The 21,710-nt window shown below is 39.4% G+C and overlaps 1 protein-coding gene across 2 annotated transcripts in view; it reads right to left on the reverse strand.

Annotated features, from left to right (window-relative positions):
• LOC123242351 (kalirin) overlaps positions 1-21,710 on the reverse strand; it is a 188,211-nt gene that overhangs the window by 11,651 nt on the left and 154,850 nt on the right. For both annotated transcript variants that reach the window (XM_044670032.1, XM_044670033.1), the window contains 7 exons: positions 13,209-13,236; positions 12,640-12,811; positions 9,541-9,662; positions 7,465-7,596; positions 6,558-6,722; positions 3,333-3,411; positions 12-212 (listed from right to left, as the gene is read on the reverse strand). In XM_044670032.1, coding sequence (XP_044525967.1) covers positions 12-212; positions 3,333-3,411; positions 6,558-6,722; positions 7,465-7,596; positions 9,541-9,662; positions 12,640-12,811; positions 13,209-13,236 — 899 coding nt within the window. The remainder of the gene's footprint in view (positions 1-11; positions 213-3,332; positions 3,412-6,557; positions 6,723-7,464; positions 7,597-9,540; positions 9,663-12,639; positions 12,812-13,208; positions 13,237-21,710) is intronic.

A 21,710-nucleotide genomic window follows, 5' to 3' on the forward strand; every position in this document is an offset into this window, starting at 1 on the left:
TTGGTACTCACAGCTCCAAAACCAAGATGTAAGATGTAGGTGACTCATATGTGTCGTGGAGCGTAACATACTGAGGATGCTGCAAATGCTGGAGGAGGGCAGCTTCATGGGCTGCTTGTTCCTTCTTCTTCATTTTTTTGCTAATGAATTTCACAGCAACATCTTTTCGGGTAGCTTTGTGAATGCATTTCTTCACAATGGAGAACCTACCCCTGAAACCAGATGAAAGGGAGATAGTTAAGTTGAGATTCATGAATAGACTAGATGCTTTTAAAGGTGATTTGTAGGGGGCAGCTAGGTGGCATAGTGGATAGAGAATCAGGTCTGGAGTTGGGAAATCCTGGGTTCAAATCGGAACGCAGACACTTCCTGGCTATGTGATCCTGGACAACTCCCTTAACCCCCATTGCCTAGTCCTTACTGCTTTTCTGCCTTGGAACAGATACACAGTATTGATTCTAAAATGAAAGGTAAAGCTTTTTTTTTTTTTTTTCCTTTAAAGAAGTGATTTGTAAAGTTCACCTTGAATGAGGTTAAGTAACTAACTTTTTTTTTTTAAATCCCTTACCTCCTGTCTTCAAATCAATACTATATTGGCTCCAAGGCAGAAGAGTGGTAAGGGTAGGCAATGGGGGGGTCAATTGACTTGCCCAGGGTCACACAGCTAGGAAGTGTCTGAGGCCAGATTTGAACCCAGGACCTCCTGTCTCTAGGCCTGGCTCTCAATCCACTGAGCTACCCAGCTGCCCCTAAGTAACTAACTTTTTGGGAAAAAAACCCTTACTTTCTGTCCTAATATCAGTTCTCAGGCAGAAGAACAGCAATGTCTAGGCAAATAGGATTAAGGGACTTGTCCAGGGTCATACTAGAAAGTGTCTGAGACTAGATTTAAACCCAGGTTCTCCCAACTCCAAGTCTGGCACTCTATCTATTGTTCCCTCAGCTGCCCCTATTCTATTCCCCACCTCATTTTTTTTTTTAACTCTTATCTTCCATCATAGGATCAATACTAAATATTGGTTCCAAGGAAGAATAGTGGTAAGGGCTAGGCAAACAGAGTTAAGTGCCTTGCCCAGGGTCACACAGCTAGGAAATATCTAAGGTCAGATTTGAACCTAGGTCTTCCTGTCTCCAAGCTTGGCTCTCTATCCACTGTTTTACCTAGCTACTCCAAGACACTGATATTTTACCATGAGAGTCCAAAAAGTCTCTGTTCATAATCTTCCTTATCCGGGCTCCATTTTCCTGGGGTCAAAAACTTCAGAAGCTAGAATCATAGAACTTCAGATTTGAAGGAGATCTCTAAAGCTACTTTGTCTAATCCCCTCTCTGATTCAAACATCTTCTCTACAAAATCCTATAAAAGTCATTATCTAGCCTTGGCTTGAATACTTTTAGCATAAGGGAACTCACTCCCTTAGGAGGAAGCCAATTTCATTTTTGGACAGCTGTGATTTTTAGGAAATGTTTTTCTTACATCAAGCTTATCTGTCTCCCTTTACTATCTCTCAGTTTAGTTCTCCTGTCTTGGGCTATGATGAATGTGCCTATCTCCTCTTCTCTATGATAATCCTCTAACCATTTCAAGGTAGTGACCATAGTTGTGGCTCTGATAATGTCTCTGTTGGCCAGGCTGAGCATCATTAGTTCTTTTAACAAAACTTTATATGGTTTAGCCTCATAGGATCACGTAACTAGAGCTAAAAGGAACCCTAGAGGCCCTTCAATACAAACCCTTTTATTTTACACATGATGAAATTGGGGCCCAGCAGAGTTAAGTGACTTGTCTAAGGTACCACAGATAGAATCACAAGTAGGATTTGAATGCAGGTCCTTGGACTCCAGAGTGAATGCTCTTTTCCTGAGATGTGCTAGAGTCAGTTTGTACCAGCTCCTAGGAGCCAATTGTTTGTTGGTGTTGTTTTTTTACATCATGAAATAATAATATTAATTAAATGGCCTCCCACAATGGCCCACTTTTAAGGGCAAGGGCAAATGCTTATGGTAGAAAAAATGGTTTTATTCCAAAGTACACCAATGTTATTCTCAGCCACACCTGTGATCTTTTTTAAAAAGCTACATAAAACAGAAGCAAGTAGTACTAGATAGATATAGATATAGATCATAGCACATGACTGATCCACTCATGAACTCTACAGTATTTTAGCTTTTGCCTCAGTTTTTAATCCATACATGAATTGCACCAAGATTTTATCTCTTTTTTTAATGCTTTAAAAATTTTTTATTTTATCCAAGAGCCAATTTTAAAAGTAAAATGTGAGCAGTTACACAAAGGAATTCACTAAATGTTGTATACCAGGCCTTGATTTATTATTTTGTTGATTGTCTAGACTTAAGAATATGAGAGAGTATTAATAATGCAGATTAAAGTTAAAATTTTATTAGGACACATTATGTTTCTCTTCAGAGCCAATTGTTAAACATTTATCAACTCAGCTGTGACTGTACCACACTGCCTTCTATATGACACTAATTCTTTGAGGATCAAAAAGGAGATAAAATTGGTTATCACTTTATTTTGTTTGCCTATTTCTTTGCCATCTTACTTAACTAATTTTTTGGTTAGTGAACATAATCTACTTTGTTTTTTTTTCTTTTTTTGTCCAGATTTGTGATTTTCAATAGTGAGAGGATCTTCCATTGTGGAAATCCCCTATGCCAGTGATGGGCATATAGCCTGGGGGCCAGATGTGGCCCCCTGAAATGTTCTTTCTCAGCTTTACTGACATTATTCCTAATCTGACGAATACAATGAGTAGGATACGATACAATGAAACCTCAAAAGAGTTGTCTTAGAAACAGACTGACAGATGAGCATTTCCTTTCCTTTGGCCCCCTCTTTAAAAAGTTTGCCCATCATTGCCCTATACTGATGTAGATCAGCAACTCCCTTTTGTTACTCTAAGAGAGATGACACAGACAGAAAGAATACTGGTCAGAGGATTAGTGTTCAAATCCTACCTCTAATAGATTACTTACTTTGTGAATTTGGACAAACTACTTAACTTCCTTACACCTCAGTTTCCCAATCTATAAAGAAAGAGTTGGCTTAGATAGCCTCCAAGGTCCGGCCAACTCTATCCTGTAATGGGTCCTATGAGCCATAGTCATAAAGTCAGTACGTGCCTGAGGTTGGATTTGAACCCAATTCTTCCTGACCACCAAGGCTGGATTTTTATCCATTATGTCAAGCTATTTCTTTCTTTACTCAAAGTTTTTTAAAACTCCAAAATATTGTTTTGCCATGAACATATAAATTTGTGGTGTTTTCTTCTCCTGGCAAGCTCCAGGATAGAAAGCTGTAATGTTACCTTCCAATTTCATTCAGCTCTGTGTAAGCCAAGTCAAAATTGTCCTTCCAGGAAATGGTAGCACCATCCGCTGCAGCATCTTTGAAAGAAGAGAGCATACAGGTTATGCTGTGAGAATGTCATGAAAGAAAAAAAATCTCCAAGGAACCCAAAGAAATTCTTTAAAAAAATTATTTTAAAAAGATTTATGAATTCAACTATAACCAAACCCACCCCCCAGTCCAACTTACAAAGAACAAAAAAGAAAATTGTCTAGGAAACTATGAACTTTTGTTGCATAATTTAAAAAAAAACCGTTAAATTGAATCAAAGTAGTAAGATAATTGCCCTGGATTTCCCTATCTCATCCAAGCTGGAACTATAGGCACTCCTCATTGGCCTGATTTTTTTTTAAACCCTTACCTTCCATCTTGGAGTCAATACTGTGTATTGGTTCCAAGGCAGAAGAGTGCTAAGGACTAGACAATGGGGGCCTTGCCCAGGGTCACACAGCTGGGAAGTGTCTGAGGCCAGATTTGTACCTAGGACCTCCTGTCTCTAGGCCTGGCTCTCAAACCACTGAGCTACCCAGCTGTCCCCTGGCCTGATTCTCATGAAAACTTTGTCCTCCTCTTTTTATAACATTTAATTGGAGAGTTCATTTCTCCTTATGCAGCCTGGTAATTCTCTGCACCCAGGGGCTTACCATGCTGTTGTTAAACTCAGTGCAAGACACTCCATTGACTTTAACCCTAACTCTGAACTCCAGTTTCATCAATCTTTTGGCCTCAGTCTCCTTAGGAGCAGGAATTATAGGCAAGACTACTGTGACTGGCTTTTTTTTTTTTGTCCTCATCCTTTTCTGTTGTTAGTGCTTAAATCTTCTTGGGAAGGAAATGATTCTATCATTCATATCTTAATATGAATTATTTTATTTGGAGTTATGGTTCTACACCTTCAGTCTTAACTTGGTAAACTAGTTTGTTTTCATCATGCTTAGATAGGTTTATACATCAGTGTCACTCCCATGGGACCATTTGGAATTCTCTGGTATTTATTACCTTTCAAGAGAGATCAGACCCAAGAGATCTGGAGGGAACTGGGTGGGACTCAATTCTGAAGTGGCTCTAAAACTCAGAGTCTGAGAATTTCATGTCTCTGAGTGATCTGTTGCACTCCTGAGGATGTCACAGAGAAACTCAGAATTACACTTCACAGAAGGCCAGTTGCAATTGTAAAGATAATTTTGATATCCTTACTCAATTTAATCAGTATTTTCTTAGCTCATTGTGACTTAATGGACATCAGTAATTTCATAAGATAATTAGGATAGAATTAATTTTTGGTCTAATATTGTTGGAGTAGAAGTTATGTAGGTTAGAATACCTTATAAAAATACCTTATGTATTTTAAAAAAAACTCAACTTCTGTCTTAGAATCTATCTAGTATTGATTCTCAGGCAGAAGAGTGCTAAGGACTAGGCAATTGGGGTTAAGGGACTTACCCAGGGTCACACAGATAGGAAGTGTCTGATGTCACATTTGAGCCCAGGATTTCCCAATTCCAGGCCTGGCACTTCATCTACTGTGGTACCTCGCAGCGCCAATACTTTTATGTATTGATGATTGTTTTTGCTTATATTTGGTCCATAAGAGAGATTTATGCTTTATAGAATTATACTTTGTTAGTTGGGCCTATAGCAACTTCCGTTAGAGATAAAGATGGAGATTTGCTGTATAAGAAAGATACTCCTCACTCCTATGAATGTACTATGACAGATGTGTTCCAGAAAGATACAATTTCCCCTTTAACTTTGTTCTTGTATGCCTAATCCTTCTAACTGCTTGTGGATAATCTTTAGTGACTAACCACTAGTGATTGACAGTGTGTCCCTTCACCACTCATAGGATTTCCCCCATTCTAGAATTGGCCAATCATAGAATTATATCCCTTCATTCTATTTTTGGCATTCTTTCAATAGCTATAAAAACAATTTTTTCTCAAGCAGAAGGGTCCCTGACTGTACAGAATCTTATCCAATTGATAGAGCCCACAAGTCTCCTTAAAAATGTATATATGCTTGGAGCTCAGCCTCAGTTGCATTCATTGTAACTTGTTGGGGTCCACCCAAGGGACTTTAGTACAACAGGTAAAAATCTGACGTTGGAATAGAAGGTTCTGGGGTCAGGTTTTATTTAAGATTTTTATTACCTTTTATTACCAAGTCACTGAATCCTTAAGGAATCTCCTTTCCCTCGGCTGAAAAATAAGGGGATTGGGCTCGATTGCTTCTAAAGTCCCTTCTAGCCATAAGTTTATAGACCTATGATAAGTCCAACCCTTTCATTTGGCAGATGAGGAAACGAAGAACCATAGACATTGACTTTTTAAGCTCATTGGTGTCAGAGATAGGATGATAACCTAGACATTCTGACTTCCAGTTGAGTTTCTTTCCATTATACCTACCATAGGGCATGACTGAGGGCTTACTAATGGTTTTCATTATTTTCTTGATGACCTAAAACTACACTGATTAGTACCAAGCATTGTTGAGAAACTGCTTTGATCCATAGTTTGTTTCCTGTTACTAGATACTGGCCATATATGAAATTCCATTTGCAAAACCTTTTTATATTCCCTGGGCATCCTCAGGAGCAATGTAAGATTTGGTTTAGAACTTTAGATCATGAACACTAATTAGAATGGGAGGTCTAGATTTGATTGTGTGGGAGATAGGAGGAGGGAGACTAGAAATAGGAAAAAGAAAGTGAGGTAATTTGGGGGTATCAGGCACTTTGGGAGTGTGAGTAGGGAGAATTCTACAATAGGCAGTTTGGGGCAGACAGAGTCCAAATTGGGGGAAATTTTGCATAAGAATTTTTTTAAGCTGTTTGAATTAATGAGACTAAGTGAATTCAAGTAAAAATCACCTGGAGAGCTTCCCTACCCCAACACATCAATAAATAATTATACTCTAGTGCAGTGATGGGCAAACTATGGCCAGCGGGCCAGATAGGGCCCCCTGAAATGTTCTATCCCACTGCGTGACAGTATTACCTAATCTGACTAATATAATGAGTAGGATACAATACGGTGAAACTTCAAAAGAGCTGCCTTAGAAACAGACTGACAGATGAGCATTTCCTCTCCTTTGGCCCCTTCTTTAAAAAGTTTGCCCATCATTGCTCTAGTGTGCTTTGGAAAAATCAATAAAACCCTGGTTTAGAGGGCTTGTCAGTGCTCACCATATTCTGGGAGTCTCACGAACTCAGAGGGCTCACTGGGTAAGCTGATCCCCCAGGGGTTGCTGGCACTGACTCTGAACTGGTAAGGGCATCCTGGGCTCAGGTCTTCAATGACTAGGTAAGTGTCCAAAGTTGAAGCCACAGACTGCTGCCAGACCTGGGAACCTGTGGAATATAACAGAGAGAAAAAGATGAGAGAGGGAAAGAGTCAGAGACAGAGATGGAGACAGAGAAAGACACAGAGAGAGACTACCACACGCCAAAGAAAGGACATTTTACACAAAAAGCTAAAATATGTGTCCCTATGGACACTATAAACACTTCTGAAAGTCTGTTTTCTAACTTTTGCAGATCATTCAACACCTTCATAAGAGTCGGAACAAAGTAAGGTTCCTGGAGGATCTGCTTGCAAAATCTATCCCATTTTGAATTTGTAACAAAGAATTCAAAGATGTCCCAGGAATTACAAAATTGAAAATAATTTTCTTTCTTTTTATATCTTTGTAAGGGTAAAAATAATAACTGACTTTTAAGTAATGCTTTAAAGTTTACATACATGCTTACATACACGATCTCCTTTGTGCCTCCTGATGACCCTTTGAGGTTAAGTAGTAATATTACCATTTTAGAGGGGATAGAACAGAAACTTAGAGAAAGGTTTTGTGATTTGCCCATGGTCACACAACTAGTAAGCAGAATTCAACCCAAGGCTTGTGTTCTTTGTTTGTTGTCTTGGCAACATCAGGAGAAAGTGAAGAAGTCAGCCAGCCAGCTGGATTCCTGACACTACCCACCCCCTATTCTGAACCCGCGGTGATCTATTGGGGGACATGGATGAACTGTGAACTGTCACTGAAGGGTCTATCCCAAAGACTGGGGTATGGAACATGTAGGATTTGATTCGTACCTTCTTCCCTGTATTCCACAGTGTAACCAGAGATAGTGCAGTTCCCTGTGCTGGATGGAGGCAGCCACCGGAGAATCACTGATGTACAGCTCCTTTCTTGGGCAATGGGACGATTTGGTGCTGCTGGAACACCTAGGGAAGCCCAAGGTCAAAGCTAATGGTTATTCTTTTTTAAAGACTGACCTCATGCATGTCATTTAACCTCTCTGTGTGTAATTTTTTTCCACATTGAGAAACTTAATTTATTTCTGGTAGAAGAGAGAGGAGAGGCTGGCAGTGCTGGTGGGGCAAAGGCAGTTCTTCTGCCCCATCCCTACTCTTGCCCATCCAAGAGAAGTGGTCAGACCAGGTTGTACCTGATGGCCAGGCTGACCTTGCCTGTAGGATGGATGAAATGTGCCAGGCAGGGCCAAGGTGAATTAAGCCCAATAGTGGGGGAAGATGTCCACATGAAGGCATGATCATTTGGAGGGCCAGTATGCCAGCTTCCTGGTCTTCAGCAATGACCACTTATGCCTTTTCATGACATAGGTGAGGGGGATCAGCAAGCCAAACATTAGCAGCATCTTGAGCCCCATTAGTTTGCGATGATCATGCTCCGGTTCAGACCCCCTCCAACCTCTATTGAGTCTATCCTTGCAGTTGACACATTTTTTCCCAACCTCAAAGTTTGAGAAGATTAACACTAAAAACAATGCCTGGCACCAAAAAAAAAGTGCTTAAATAATATTTCTTCTCTGATTGTCTTGCTCTCATAAAACTCATATTCTAATGGTAAAGAAGGACAAGTAGGCAAATAACTTGGATATAATGAAGAATAATATAAATACAAAGAAGTTCAGGCAAAGAGCTATAAAAATTTGAAGAGGAAGAGATCATATTTACCAAACGGTCTGATTTAGATTTTGAATGGAAGAAGGAAGGGTCTTTCCACTGTGAAACAAGAGGCTTTGAATAGATGACCTCTAAGGGACCCTCCAGATCTAAATTTCTGATTCTTAGATGAAAAGAAAAGACAACCTGTTATGTGGATAGAGAACTAACTTTGTAGGCAGGAAGACCTGGGTTTGAGTCTTCCACATATGTTGCCTGTGTGACTTTCACAAAGACTAAATTTCTGTTGCCCTTGAAAGTTGTCTGACTATAAATTGTACAAAGGTGTTCATCTATACAACTAATGAGGATTTTTTTCCCTCTACTGATTTCATCATGGGACTGGTCAACCCTTCCCCTCCACCTCCCATAAAAAGTAACAAAAAAAGGGGCAGCTGGGTAGCTCAGTGGAGTGAGAGTCAGGCCTAGAGACAGGAGGTTCTAGGTTCAAACCCGGCCTCAGCCACTTCCCAGCTGTGTGACCCTGGGCAAGTCACTTGACCCCCATTGCCCACCCTTACCACTCTTCTACCTATGAGACAATACACCGAAGTTAAGGGTTTAAAAAAAACAAAAAAACAAAAAAAAATCCAATAGATGGCAAAGCAGTTTATTCTAGGTTTGGGAAAAGATGTGAGCAAAGACAAGAAGACTAGAGAGTGACGGACACAATCTTATATTGGGTGAAATGATATAGCTTTAAATATTTTGTTTAGGTGCAACAAAATATTTTTTGATACGCCTCTGAAAGATTTCCAGCATTTCTTATATTTATCTAGTTTAAAAATATTGAATTTTTACTTAAAAAAATACATTTATCACTGTGTTAGGGGCTTAGAATATAGCTAAAAATAAAAACCAAAACAGACTGCCCTCAAAGACCTCACATTATAATGTGTGTGTGTGGGGGGACAAATATAAAAGATTTCAAGGTGTGGAGTAAATAGAAGTCTGGTGGTCCTGAGGGTGCAGTAACAGGACAGTTGGCAAGCCTTTAACAAGATTTCTTTTGAAAAATAAATTTCATTTGTCCCATTAAAGAAACATTAATAGGATTCATGATCTGGTTAGGAGTCAGACTACGTAGTTTCTGAGATCTCTTTTTTACGGAACTCTAATTCTGTGATTCTACATATTTTGCTGGCAATTCAGGTGGGTCCCTTGCTGGCCAGTTTAAATAGACTGAAAAAGAAGGTGTTATACCTTGCACTTTGATTGTAGCTGATGTTGATGCAGTCCCATGGTCATTGGTTGCTACACATGTGTAAATCCCACTGTCCTGGGGCATCAGGTTGCAGATCTTCAGAGTGATTTCACCAGAGTCACTAGAGAAAAGGTTCTGTTTCACTACTCTTAAGAGAGAATTTTCCCATCCTTTCCTCCTCTTCTCTTAGAATCATAGATTTGATTCAAAAGTCCTTTAGTTTAAGGCTGAGTCTAGGATTATGCTACCAACTCATACATTTTGTAAGTGATCAACCACTAAGTGGTGAATGATTGAACTCCTTAAAAGTGGCAAGGCAAAACAGTAAATAACAACAGCAACAATAACCACTATCCACAACAACCAAGGAGTGAATTCTTTTCCTTATTTGTTGGGATTTCTAAAAAGATAAATTAGGGACACTTCCTAGCTGTGCTGTGTGACCCTGGGAAACTCCTTAATCCCTTTTGTCTCATCCTTACCACTCTTTTGCTTAGGAACCAATACACAGAATTGATTCTAAAATAGAAGGTAAGAGTTGTTTTTTTTTAAAAAGATAAATCAGGAACAGTTTAATTAAAACAATCCATCAGCTGATGGGGAGGGCAAGAGAAGAAATATACTACAAATTCACATACTGATGTGGAAATGCATGGTCTAGTGGAGAAAGCACTAGATATATTAGGAGTCCAGGGACATGAGTTCTAGTTCCAGCTCTGTTACTTATTTGCTGTGTGACTTTAGACAAGTTGCTAATCCTCTCTGGGTCTCAGCTTTGTCATTTGTTAAATCTTGATAATAATACTTATCAGGATCAAATGCTGGTATATAATTGAAAGTACAAAGAGTCACCATCATCATTCTTAACACCATCCCCAAGAAAGGACAGATGCTATTTTCATTCTGATTGGCTTTACAAGACCTAATTGGTTATTTCATTGATGTATGACACTCTAGGAGAAGAAATTTCTTCAACCACTAAAGATCAGCACCTTCTTAACAACTTGTGGGCTTGGAAAATTTCTCTTGTGCATAAGTGATTGCTTAGGTCACATGGCTAATAGATGTCAGAAGCAGAACTTGAACTCAGGTCTTCCCAACTCTGAAGCCAACTCTCTTTTAAACTACCCTGCCTCTCACTATTGATTTAAGAAAACGAAATGAAGACTAACAGAGAGTGTTGAGGAGAAGCCCCTCTGTTCAAATATTTCAAACTTTAACTCATCTGAAAAACATCCAAATAATTACTTGAGTTGGAATTTTAGAGGTCATGGGAGGCAAATCACTCAGATGTTCCATAGCTGTAACTAGCAATTTGGGGGCCTGAATTCAGTTTCATGGAATGTAAGTCAAGAAATGCACCCTCAAATTAGCCCTCTAAGATACATTCAGCTGGGCATGGTGGAACACACCTGTCTTCCCTGTTACTGGGAAGGCTGAGGCTCTTGAATCACCTGAGCTTGGGAGTTCTGAGCTGCAACAGGCTAAGCTGATCAGGCATATGTCTGCATTAAGTCTGGCACCAGTGTGGCGACCCTGGGAGTAGGAGAGGACTGTGAAGAATCAAATTCTTCCTCTGCATCTGGCTGTATTATCCTTATTTTATAGAAAGAGAGACTAGAGCCTAGAGAGCTTAAATGTCTTGCCATATAGCTAGTAGAAGTGGTAGTAGTAAAAAGTATTATTATTATTAGTAGTAGTATTAGCAATAATACTATTTATTAGAAGTAGTAGTAATGAATATTATTATTGGTAATATTATTAGTGGTAGTGATAGCATTATTAGTAGTAATGATATTAGCAGTAATAATAATAATAGTGGTGAAAGTATTATTATTGTTAGTAGTAGCATTATTTAGTAGTGTTAGTAATAGTATTATTTAATAAAAGTAATAATAATAATTAGTAGTAGTAATAGTATTATTTAGTAGTAGTAAAAGTAGTAGTAATTAGAGACAGGAGGTCTTAGGTTCAAATCTGGCCTCAGCCACTTCTCAGCTGTGTGACCCTGGGCAAGTCACTTGACCCCCATTGCCTACCCTTACCACTCTTCTGCCTTGGAGCCAATACACAGTCTTGACTCCACGACGGAAGGTAAGGGTTTAAAAAAAAAAAAGTAGTAGTATTGTTATTAGTAGTAATAGTATTATTTATTGTTATTATTAGTAGTAATAGTATTATTTAATTATAATAAATTATCATGATTTTATTTATATTATATAATTATGTTAAATAATTATAATTAGTAAAAGTAGTAGCAGTAATAATAGTATTATTTAGTAGCAATAGTAGTTGTATATGTATTATTATTAATAGTAATAGTATTACATATTAGTAGTAGTAGTAATAGTATTATGTATTAGAAGTAGTAATAGTAATAGTATTATTAAGTAGCAGTAGTATAGTAATAAGTAGTAGTAGTAATAATAATATTGGTAATAATAACAGTATTATTATTATTAGTAATATTATTTAATAGTAGTAGTAGTAATAAATGTTAGTAGTTATAATAGTATTTAATAGTAATAATAATAGCATTATTAGCCATCGTGATAACAACATTATTATTATTATTAGTGAAAGTGGTAGCAGTAATGGTATTATGATTATTAGGAAGAGAAAGAGGAGGAGGAGGAGTGGTGGTGGTTGTAGTAATGGAAATAATACCAGTACTAATAATTCCCATTTAGATAGTGCCCATTTAAAGTTTGTAAAAGGCTTTCCATATTATTCCTCTTGGTCCTTACTAAAACCTCTTGCTATTGTTCCCATTTTAATGAAAAAGAAAACTGAATCTCAGAGAGGATCAGTGACCTGGAGGGTAACCCATCTGGTTCCCTGTGGATTCAAACTCTGTCCTTCCTGCCCCATGGCCAACTCACTGCCCACTACAGAATGCTGCATCCTAGGCAGACACTTGAACTGAGGTCTCTTGATTCCAGGCCCAGAGAACTGGGTCCAACAAATGTGGTGGCATCTCTGGGCCTCGAAGCCACACTCTTGGCCTCAGGAACCCTGCCCTTTGCGGTGAAGTTACAAGGGGTCCTGGTTTCTAGAGGACTCAGATGCTGATAACCAGGGGAGGGGAGTGCAGCTACCAGGAGGAGACCGTGTAGGTGGCTGTGCTGTTGTCATTGTCGAGGATGTTCTGGTCAGGGCCCTTCCAAATGATGCTGGGCTTGGGCCTCCCACAGACTTTGCACTGCAGTGTCACAGTATCTCCCAGTAGGCAGGTCACATCCATCAGGGGCACGAGGAACTCAGGGGCAACTGTAATCCAAACCACAAGCAGCAGGCAGGCTTAAAACATATACCTGGCTCCTTCCTCACTGACCCCCCTATCCCCTTCCCCATCTCCCCCTTCCACAAGTAGGCCTGGGCCACAGTAATGGGAACAGCCTCTAGCTAAGCTCTAATCAACCTAGCATTGTCTCCTGGAGTAGCACACAAGTTCCTTTAGGGCAGATGATTTCATTTCTGACTTGGTATCTTCCTAACACAGTTTTTGGCACTGAATTTAATAAGTGCTTTTGTATTTATGTGTTGTTGTTGATGACTGATTGGTGTAAATTATTGCTCCCTGGTCTGATGAGCCCCATAGAAAATTCTTTAACCTCACCCAATATGGTTTCTTTTTTAAATGGTCAAGTGCTTTTCTTTAACTCACCTTCTTGGATAAAATTTGGATTCAAGATCTGGGGGGAAAAAAGGCAAAGAAACAGAGAATCATTTAAGTTGTAAGCAAAGAAAGAAACAAATAAAATCGGGTAAAATTCAGCCAGAATCCTTCAACTGCCACAAGTATATGGGTTAACTTTCTGCCAAACAGATGAAGTTGGGTTCTGTAAATGAAGGCAGGAGAGACTTAGGTTCAAATCTCAGCACTCTGTGATCCTGGGTAAATCGGTTCAGCTCACAAAGCCTCAGATTTATCTTTTGGAAACATGTAGAATGTCAGCTTCCTGACAGTTTGGGAATGCTTCATTTTTGTCTTTGTATAACCCACACCCAGCATGTTGTCAGGCCTATCATAGATACTTAATAAATGTTTGTGAAGAGGGTTTTGTTTTCCTTTTTTTTTCCTCCCATGGGGGGAAGAGATAGAAAGGAGAGAAAAGGGATTTGGGGCTATTAAAATAATTTAAGTTAAAAAGAAATAATTATGGATTGTTGAAGATAGAAACACTGGCATTAATTGCCTTATGGGTAGGTAGCTCAGGGCAGCTGGGGAATGCAGTGGATAGAGTACTTAGATCTAGAGTCGGGAGACTTAAGTTCAAATCCTGCCTCAGACCTTTACTAGCTGAAAGAACCTGAGTGAGTCACTTAACCTCTGCTGCCTCAGTTTCCTCAGGCCTACTGTCTCAGCTTAGGAAGCAGCTTTCTGTAGTGGGTAGAGAGCTGGACTTGCTGACAGGACGATCAGGGTTCAAATCCTAATTAAAATATTTTAGAGCTATGTGCCTTTGACAAATTATGCATCGTCTCTGAATTTCAGTTTTCTCCTTTGTAAAAATGGGAACAATAGTATGTTCTATAAAATGGGGATAAGAATATTTATTAATAAGAATAAGAAAAAACTCCCAGAGTTTTAATGAGGAACAGATGAGGTAATGTTTGTAAAGTATTTTGCAAAATTTATAGCTCTATGTAAAAGCTACTATTCTTGTTCTTCATGGATTTACTTATAAGGAATTTTGTTTTTTTCTTTTGTTTTTCACTCATATCCTTTTCTTTGTGACCCCATTTAGAGTTTTCTTGGCAAAGATAAAGACACCAGAGTGGTTTGCCATTTCCTTCTTCATCTTATTTTACAAATGAGGAAACTGAGGTAAATAGGGTTAAGTGACTTGCCCAGAGTCATCCAGATAGTAGTTGTCTGAGTCTAGATTTAAACTCAGGAAAATGAGTCTCCCTGACTCCAGGCCCAGTGCTTTATTCATTTTATAACTCATTTACCCAACCTCTTCATTTTACAGTTGAGGACAGTCAGTTCACAAACATTTATAAAGTCCCTACTATGTGTGATACGAAGACAGGTAACAGTCCCTTTTCTCAAGGAGCTCAAAGTGTAAAGTCATCAAAAAACACAAAACCCAAATTTCTTCACAAAGTAATCCAAGAAAATCCCTGCACATGTCCCTGCCCACTCCAAAAGGGTTGATTGGATCACAGGAACTGGTAGCCAAATACCCTGGGGTCCTCCAGATGAGCTCCCGACCATGGAAAGTGAATAGTAATATCCTTAGATATGCCCTTTGAGGGAGGACACAGCTATATAAGGAAGACAAGTCATTGGGCCATGGATGAGCATGCACACATACATTTATTTATATGTATATTATATTATTTATTATTATATTATTTATATGTATATACACATATGTATAAGCATATGATTTGTGCATGGCATGAATACATGTGTGTGGTGTACAAATACATATGTGTATGCATGCACATAACATGCATATATAAACATACATGTTGTTCACTTGTTTTTCAGTCATGGCTGACTCTTTGTGTCCCCATTTGGGCATTTCTTGGCAGAGTGGTTTGCCATTTCCTTCTCCAGTTCATTTTACAGATGAGGAAACTGAGGCATACAGGGTAAAGTGACTTGCCCAGGGTCACACAGCTAGTAAGTGTCCAAGGCTGAATTTGAATTCAGGAAGATGTCTTTCTTACTCCAGCCCAGTGTTCCACCAGCTGCCCCATATAGAGTTGACAAATATTACACATTTATGTGTGTATATAAGTATGTCTCTTTCTATGGACACTGACTTGGTATTTAATAATAAGAATTTAATATATATAGTTATATATACTTCCCGATATAGTTACATATATGCCTATTAAGCACCTAGCTAGGTATTTAATACATAAGAAAAAATATGTATAGATATAATAAGAAAACAAAATATATGTTGGGCATATGTATCTGTATGGGTATACTTAAATACACCTATAAATATATACTCCTAGATCTAGAGTTTATGCATGGACACAAACCATGTGTATAGATACAGGTTTTCTTATATAGATATGTGGGTTTCTTAAGTATTATTCACCTAGTCTATGTCTTCTCACACTGACCTAAGCAAGGAGATTATAATATAACGGTGAGTCCCTGCCATCATGGAGCTTCCTTTCTAGTAGGGGAAGTCTGACAGATGCACGAATAATTTGGTTTTATTGGCTCTATGTCCAAAGAATTCACCAAATGATCATGAAGAGCCTTTGTTAATTCAGCTGGGCTGATCTTCAAAATGCCAACATAGTCTGTTGCCCGGACTAGAGTCAAAGCCTCTGTAATGTGGGGGAGCCTGTTAGAGTTTGGGATCTGCTAACCCTGCCTTTGGGAGCCAAAGGTATGCCGTGATGAGGCTTTGGAGTAGGAATCTTTTTTATGTAGATAATATAAGATCATCAGAGAACTGTAAGAGAAGTGTTATGGGGGTGTGAGAGAAGAGTTGACTGCACGGAAGAAGCATCATACAGAAGTTTCCAGGAAGATGTGATCTTTGACCTAAATTTTCAAGTAAAAGATAGAAATTCAGCAGGTAGAAGGGGAAAGGAGAGCATTTTGGACATAGGGAGCTATGGGGGCAAAGGTACAAAGACAGAAAAGCATAGGGGGATGTACCAGGGATGGTAAGAGCGTTAGCTCCCCTTAGTATAGAATATGTGAAAGGCAGTAGAATGAGTTCAACCTTGAGACTGATTAGTGATTACCTTTAATTCTTGGCAAAGGGCAATTTGGCACCTCATTGTTGCCTGAGGGTCCAGGAAACCTTATCTCTATTTTAGAAAATCCTTCATGGGTATAGATGGGGTTTTGCCCAGTTCTAGGAGATGATCCGGGCAGCTAGATAGCACAGTGAATAGAGTGCTGTGCTTAGAGTCAAGAAACCCTGAGTTCAAATCCAGCCTCACATACTTACTAGCTGTGTAACCCCGGGCAAGTCACTCAACCCTGTTTGCCTCAGTTTCCCCAACTGTAAAATGAAGATTAACACACACACACACATATAAACTCATTATATATAACCACATATGTGGTTACATATAACCATATATACCTATTAAGCACCTAGATTAGATATTATTCCCATTTTACAATTAAGGAAATTGAGGGAGACAGAGGTTAAGTGACTTGTCCAAGGTCACACAACTAGTAAGTATCTGAGGCCACATTTGAACTTAGATCTTTCTAACTCCAGGCCCAACCCTCTATCCAATGTGCCATCTAGCTGCCTTAAAAACACCTCATTCTTCCTATTTCCACCATTAAGAGGATTAAGAGGGAGAGACAATGTGATTCAATGGATTTAGAGTCAGAGGGTCTGGGTACAAATCTCATCTCTGCCAGACATTTTTTGTATGACTTTGGGTAAATAATTTCATTTTCATTACCCTTAGTTTCCTTCACAGTAAATGGAGGGTCTTGGCCTAGATGACCTCTAAGCAACTTTCTAATTCAAAAGCTTTGAAAGGATGAGTGAGAAAACAGGGAAATCCTCATGAAATAGAGGGGAAAAAAAGATCCTCTATGATTTTTTTTGCATCTTAATTATTTCCATTGTTTAAGTCCAACATTCTATCTACTGAGCTAGGAGAGAGGGAAAGAAAGAAGAAAGGGAAGGAAGACAGGAAGGCAGGAAGGAAGGAAGGAAGACAGGAAGGAAAGGAAGGAATGAAGGAAGGAAGGAAAGGAAGGAATGAAGGAAGGAAGGAACAAAGGAAGGGAAAGAAAGAAGGAAGGAAGGAAAGAAGGGAAGGAAGGAAAGAAAAAAGGGAAGGGAGGAAAGAAAGGAAGGAAAGATGGGAATGAAGGAAAGAAAGGAAGGAAAGAAAGGATGGAGGAAAGAAGGGAAGGAAGGAAAGAAGGGAAGGAAGGAAAGAAAAAAGGGAAGGGAGGAAAGAAAGGAAGGAAGGATAGGAATGAAGGAAAGAAAGGAAGGAAAGAAAGGATGGAGGAAAGAAGGGAAGGAAGGAAAGGAGGGAATGAAGGAAAGAAGGAACTAAATTAAAGGCAATAGAAGAGATCCTTTCTGGAGGTGAAATAATTTTGAGGGTGCTGTCAGTTCTCAAGATGTTTTTAAAAAAGAAGAGTATGGGGAAAACTTTTGCTCTAGGAATCTGACTTAATGTGAACAGTAGAGGGCAGGTTTACTTCAGGAAGGAGAGGAAAGATGGAAAAGTAGACTGCAAGATTGGTATATTTTACTCCCCAATAGAAAAATCCTCTCCTACCTCTAACTGAAGGTGACTCTTTCCCACAAAAGAATCCAAAATGCTATTGTCTTCTTTAGAATAGTAGGACAGAAAGAGGGAATGATGCTCTGGCCAAATGAAAAGCCAGTGGTGCCTAGAATGAAATAAACTGACTTTGGGCAAAGAAGGCTCTCTGTGGAGCTCCTAGGTCTGTTCTTCATAGCTCACAGCCAAGCAAAGAGGAGATCCCCTCTGACCTAGAATTTTAGTGAGCAAGATCAGCCTCTCCAGAATTCCTGAGAAAAACAAAACCTTTATTAAATATCTCTTAGTTGTGAAAAATAGCACAGAACTGTTTGCTGCCTGGGTCATCAAAGGAATCTGAACAGGGTTAAAGAAATGAGCGAGAAAGTGACTCTAATGGTGATTCAATATAGTAATTTGTCTTCTCTACTCTCGGTGAGAGGAGATAAGCAGTCCTAAGCACAGGTCTACACTGAATGAAAATCAGATGAGACCGAGTCTTCTTCCATTTGGGGACAGAAAAATTGTAGCCAGGCAGTTCACTGTGAAGCCCAAGGATGTGATCCTTAGTGCATTGTTTCCTGGGATGGAGGAGAAGAGGAAAAGGAAAGCCTTTAAGCATCAAGGGATTCAGGGGAAAGACAGTTTCTGGACACCATATTTTATTATTTAGGAAAGATTATGTGCTGGAGATTCATGTGCCTGGAACCCAGCTTCCAGAGCTGAGAAACTGATTTTAATTTTTCTTGCCTAGTAGGACAGTGGAGGAGGAAGAGGAAGGAGTTGTGGAGCAGCAGAGATGGGGAAGAGATGAGAAAGAAAAAGAAAACTGGAGCATGGCCTTCACTGGGAAAAGGGGGTGGTGGGGAGAGAGTTAAACTAACACCTACAAATGCATAGCTGGAAAGGGATCACTTCAGGGAGGTTCACAGTTAATTCACTCAATATTGGGAGATGTGGTGGTGGTGGTGGGGGAAGAGTTAGAATCTATGTTTTAAGGATCTCTGCCCCTAACACTTATTCTAGTGTTTATTAGTCCTCTAATCAGATGATATTTGGAAAAATGCTTAGCCTATTGCCTTGTACATAGTACGTTCTTAAAAAATGTTTGTCCCCCTCACCTCACATTGTCAAGAAGGTCCTCATGTAACTTATCTGCCTCCTTTTTCTACCTCCTTTTTTCAATCCCTTTTCTGTTTAATTTCAATAGAAACTATCTTGGGGAGATTTTGAGGAAGTGAAGAATGAGGAATAGGAAGATTGAAGGAAGAAAGAAGGCATAGGGCAGTAAATATTATTCTAAGTCTTGGGGACCAAACCAAACTTTTTTCTGGCAGATTGGTATAAAGAATGATACTCCCAATGAGAGACATCTAGATTCGTTTTATGAGAAAAGAGACAGAAACAGCAAGACAGAGACAGACACATACAAAGACAAAGATACAATGAGACAATGAAATAAGGGATAAACTTTTAGAGAGGATGGGAACAAAGATCTGTCATGGTCCTCCTCTTATTTCTCTGACGACCAAGAGAAAAGTTACTTCTTCATTAGGGAATAAACTGAGGGAGATAGACTTTATCACCAAGTTCTTCCACCTCTGACATTCTACAGTTCTTTGATTTTAAAATGGTTTTTAACCTCTGCTTATTCAAAGAGGAATCCTTAGCACATTGTAATCCTGTTTTCTCAATGTGTCATGACCCCCCCCCATACTAGAAATATAGAACTTTTGTATCTCCTTTTTCCATGTTATAGGATTTTAGAAAACCCTTACCTTCAGTCTTAGAATCAGTATCATCTATGAGTTCCAAGGCAGAAGAGTGGTGAGGGCTGCGCAATGGAGGTTAGGTGACTTGCCCAGGGTCACACAGCTGGGAAGTATATGAGGCCACCCAGGACCTTCCATCTCTGGACCTGGCTCTCAGTCCACTGAACCACCTAGCTGCCCCCCAGTATTTTTTAAAAGCCCAGAAGAATTTGATGTGTTTTGTTAGTGCGCTATCCAAAACCTTAGATAATGTTGTGAGTGCCAATGAAAACTCAGAGACTTCAAGGGCACAATTAGGGGAACCTAACCATGTAATGGTAAAATTTGTTCCTTTTCTTCTGGGATGTGCCATCTTCCCTCCTTCATGTCCCTCTGGGAGATCTATTCAGGTTAGCCTTATGATGACACTATCTATTCCTTTCATTTCTGGCTGGAATGTGAAATGCAGTTTACTGAACACCTAAATGCAGGGTGCTTCACAATCTTGGTTCCTGTCATGAAGGAGTTTATTCTCTAGTTTCTCTCCCCACTGGTACAGTAGGGAAACCTCTGGATTTGCCATTTAGCAGATTCTGGATTCAAAATGCCAGGTCTCCTACTTACCAAAGATAAGAGCATGGAAAAATTACTTAATATAACAGTTCATTTCAACAAGCATATATTAAATACCTACGATGTAGCTGGCTTTAAGGGACATCCTACTGAGAAAGACAGAATTTATACAAATAAGTAAATGCAAGGTGTTTGAGGAGTTGGGTAGCACTAACTACTAGGGGCTCAGGTAAGGTTTCTAGGTGGAAGTAGCCTCTGAGATAAAGCTAGAAAGAGTCAAAGGATTATACAAGGCAGAGAGAAGAGGAAGTACATTCTAGCTATTTGGGATAGCTTGTTGTTCATCCTTTGTTTTTGAAGAGGTGATGGCTTGTACATGACTTGGATTTAAGTGAGGCAGAGTGCACAAGTTAGTTAGCCTTGTTCTCTTCCAGTGTTGTGGGAGTCTAGTGTCAAGACAAAATCAGGGCAACTGGTGATGGCCTGGGATGCAGTGGATGACCTTGGTGTCTTCAGTGTGTGACCTAGCTCTTAGCTCTCCATAGCGCCTACTTCAGTTACCTTTATGGCTCTTGGAACAAATTGTTCTCATCCACCCATTCTGCTGAGGGAAGCTTTCACATACTTGGGTAGATACCCAGCTCCTGTCAGTTACCCTCAACATGATTTAGCCTGCATGCCAGGATGTGTTTTACCTGGGTGTAGCCACTGGGCATGCAACAGCTGAAAGTTAGGTGATAGAAAGACATCAAAGGAAGATGAGCAGCCCTGAAAAGCAGGTCCTCACACAAGAGCTGTGAATCCTCCCTGAACACTACATACAGCAATAGCTTCAGATGGAGTGCTAAGTTTAGGGAATACTTGTAAGTTGGTTTGGCTGTAAAGAAGATTGTGAAAATAGTAATGTGAAATTAAGTTTGGAAAGGACTATTGGAGACCAACTATAAAAAGATTTAAATACCAAGCTAAGGTATTTATATTTTGTCACAGAGAAGTCACTGAACATTCCTGAGCAGTATAGTAACATGGCAAGACCTGAACTGAAAGAAGATTCTTTTCATAATAGTGTGACAAAGTCACTGGAGAGGGAAAGACTGCAAAGCAGGGAGTCCAGATAGGGAGCTAGGCGATAGTCCCAGTGGGAGGTGATGAGAATCTGAATTAGGGTGCTGGCAATATAGAGATGGGAGTTAGGACTGTAAGAGATGGTGTGGTGGGAGAATCAGTAAGACCTGGTAACTAATTAGCTATGGATGATGAGGGAGAGAGGAATCTAGAAGGATGATTTGTGGGTGGTATGTTCTGGCAACTGGAAAAATGGGGTGCCCAGAGGGACTAGTCTTATAAGAAGGGACAATGACTTCTGTTTTAGATTTATGGAGGGGCTAGTTGCTGATGGGATGTTCAAGTAGGGATGCTCAGCAGTTAAGTTGTAAGATAGGACTAGAGCAATTATAGAGAGAACTCTGTTTAGAGAAATGATAATTGACTCCTTGGGAGTTAATGGGTATGTGTATGTGTGTGCATGTGTGTATGAGAGAGAGAGAGAGAGAGAGAGAGAGAGAGAGAGAGAGAGAGAGAGAGAGAGAGAGAGAGAGAGAAACAGA

The sequence above is a fragment of the Gracilinanus agilis genome, chromosome 3 (genome assembly GCF_016433145.1).
Source record: "Gracilinanus agilis isolate LMUSP501 chromosome 3, AgileGrace, whole genome shotgun sequence".
NCBI classification, from domain to species: Eukaryota; Metazoa; Chordata; class Mammalia; order Didelphimorphia; family Didelphidae; genus Gracilinanus; species Gracilinanus agilis.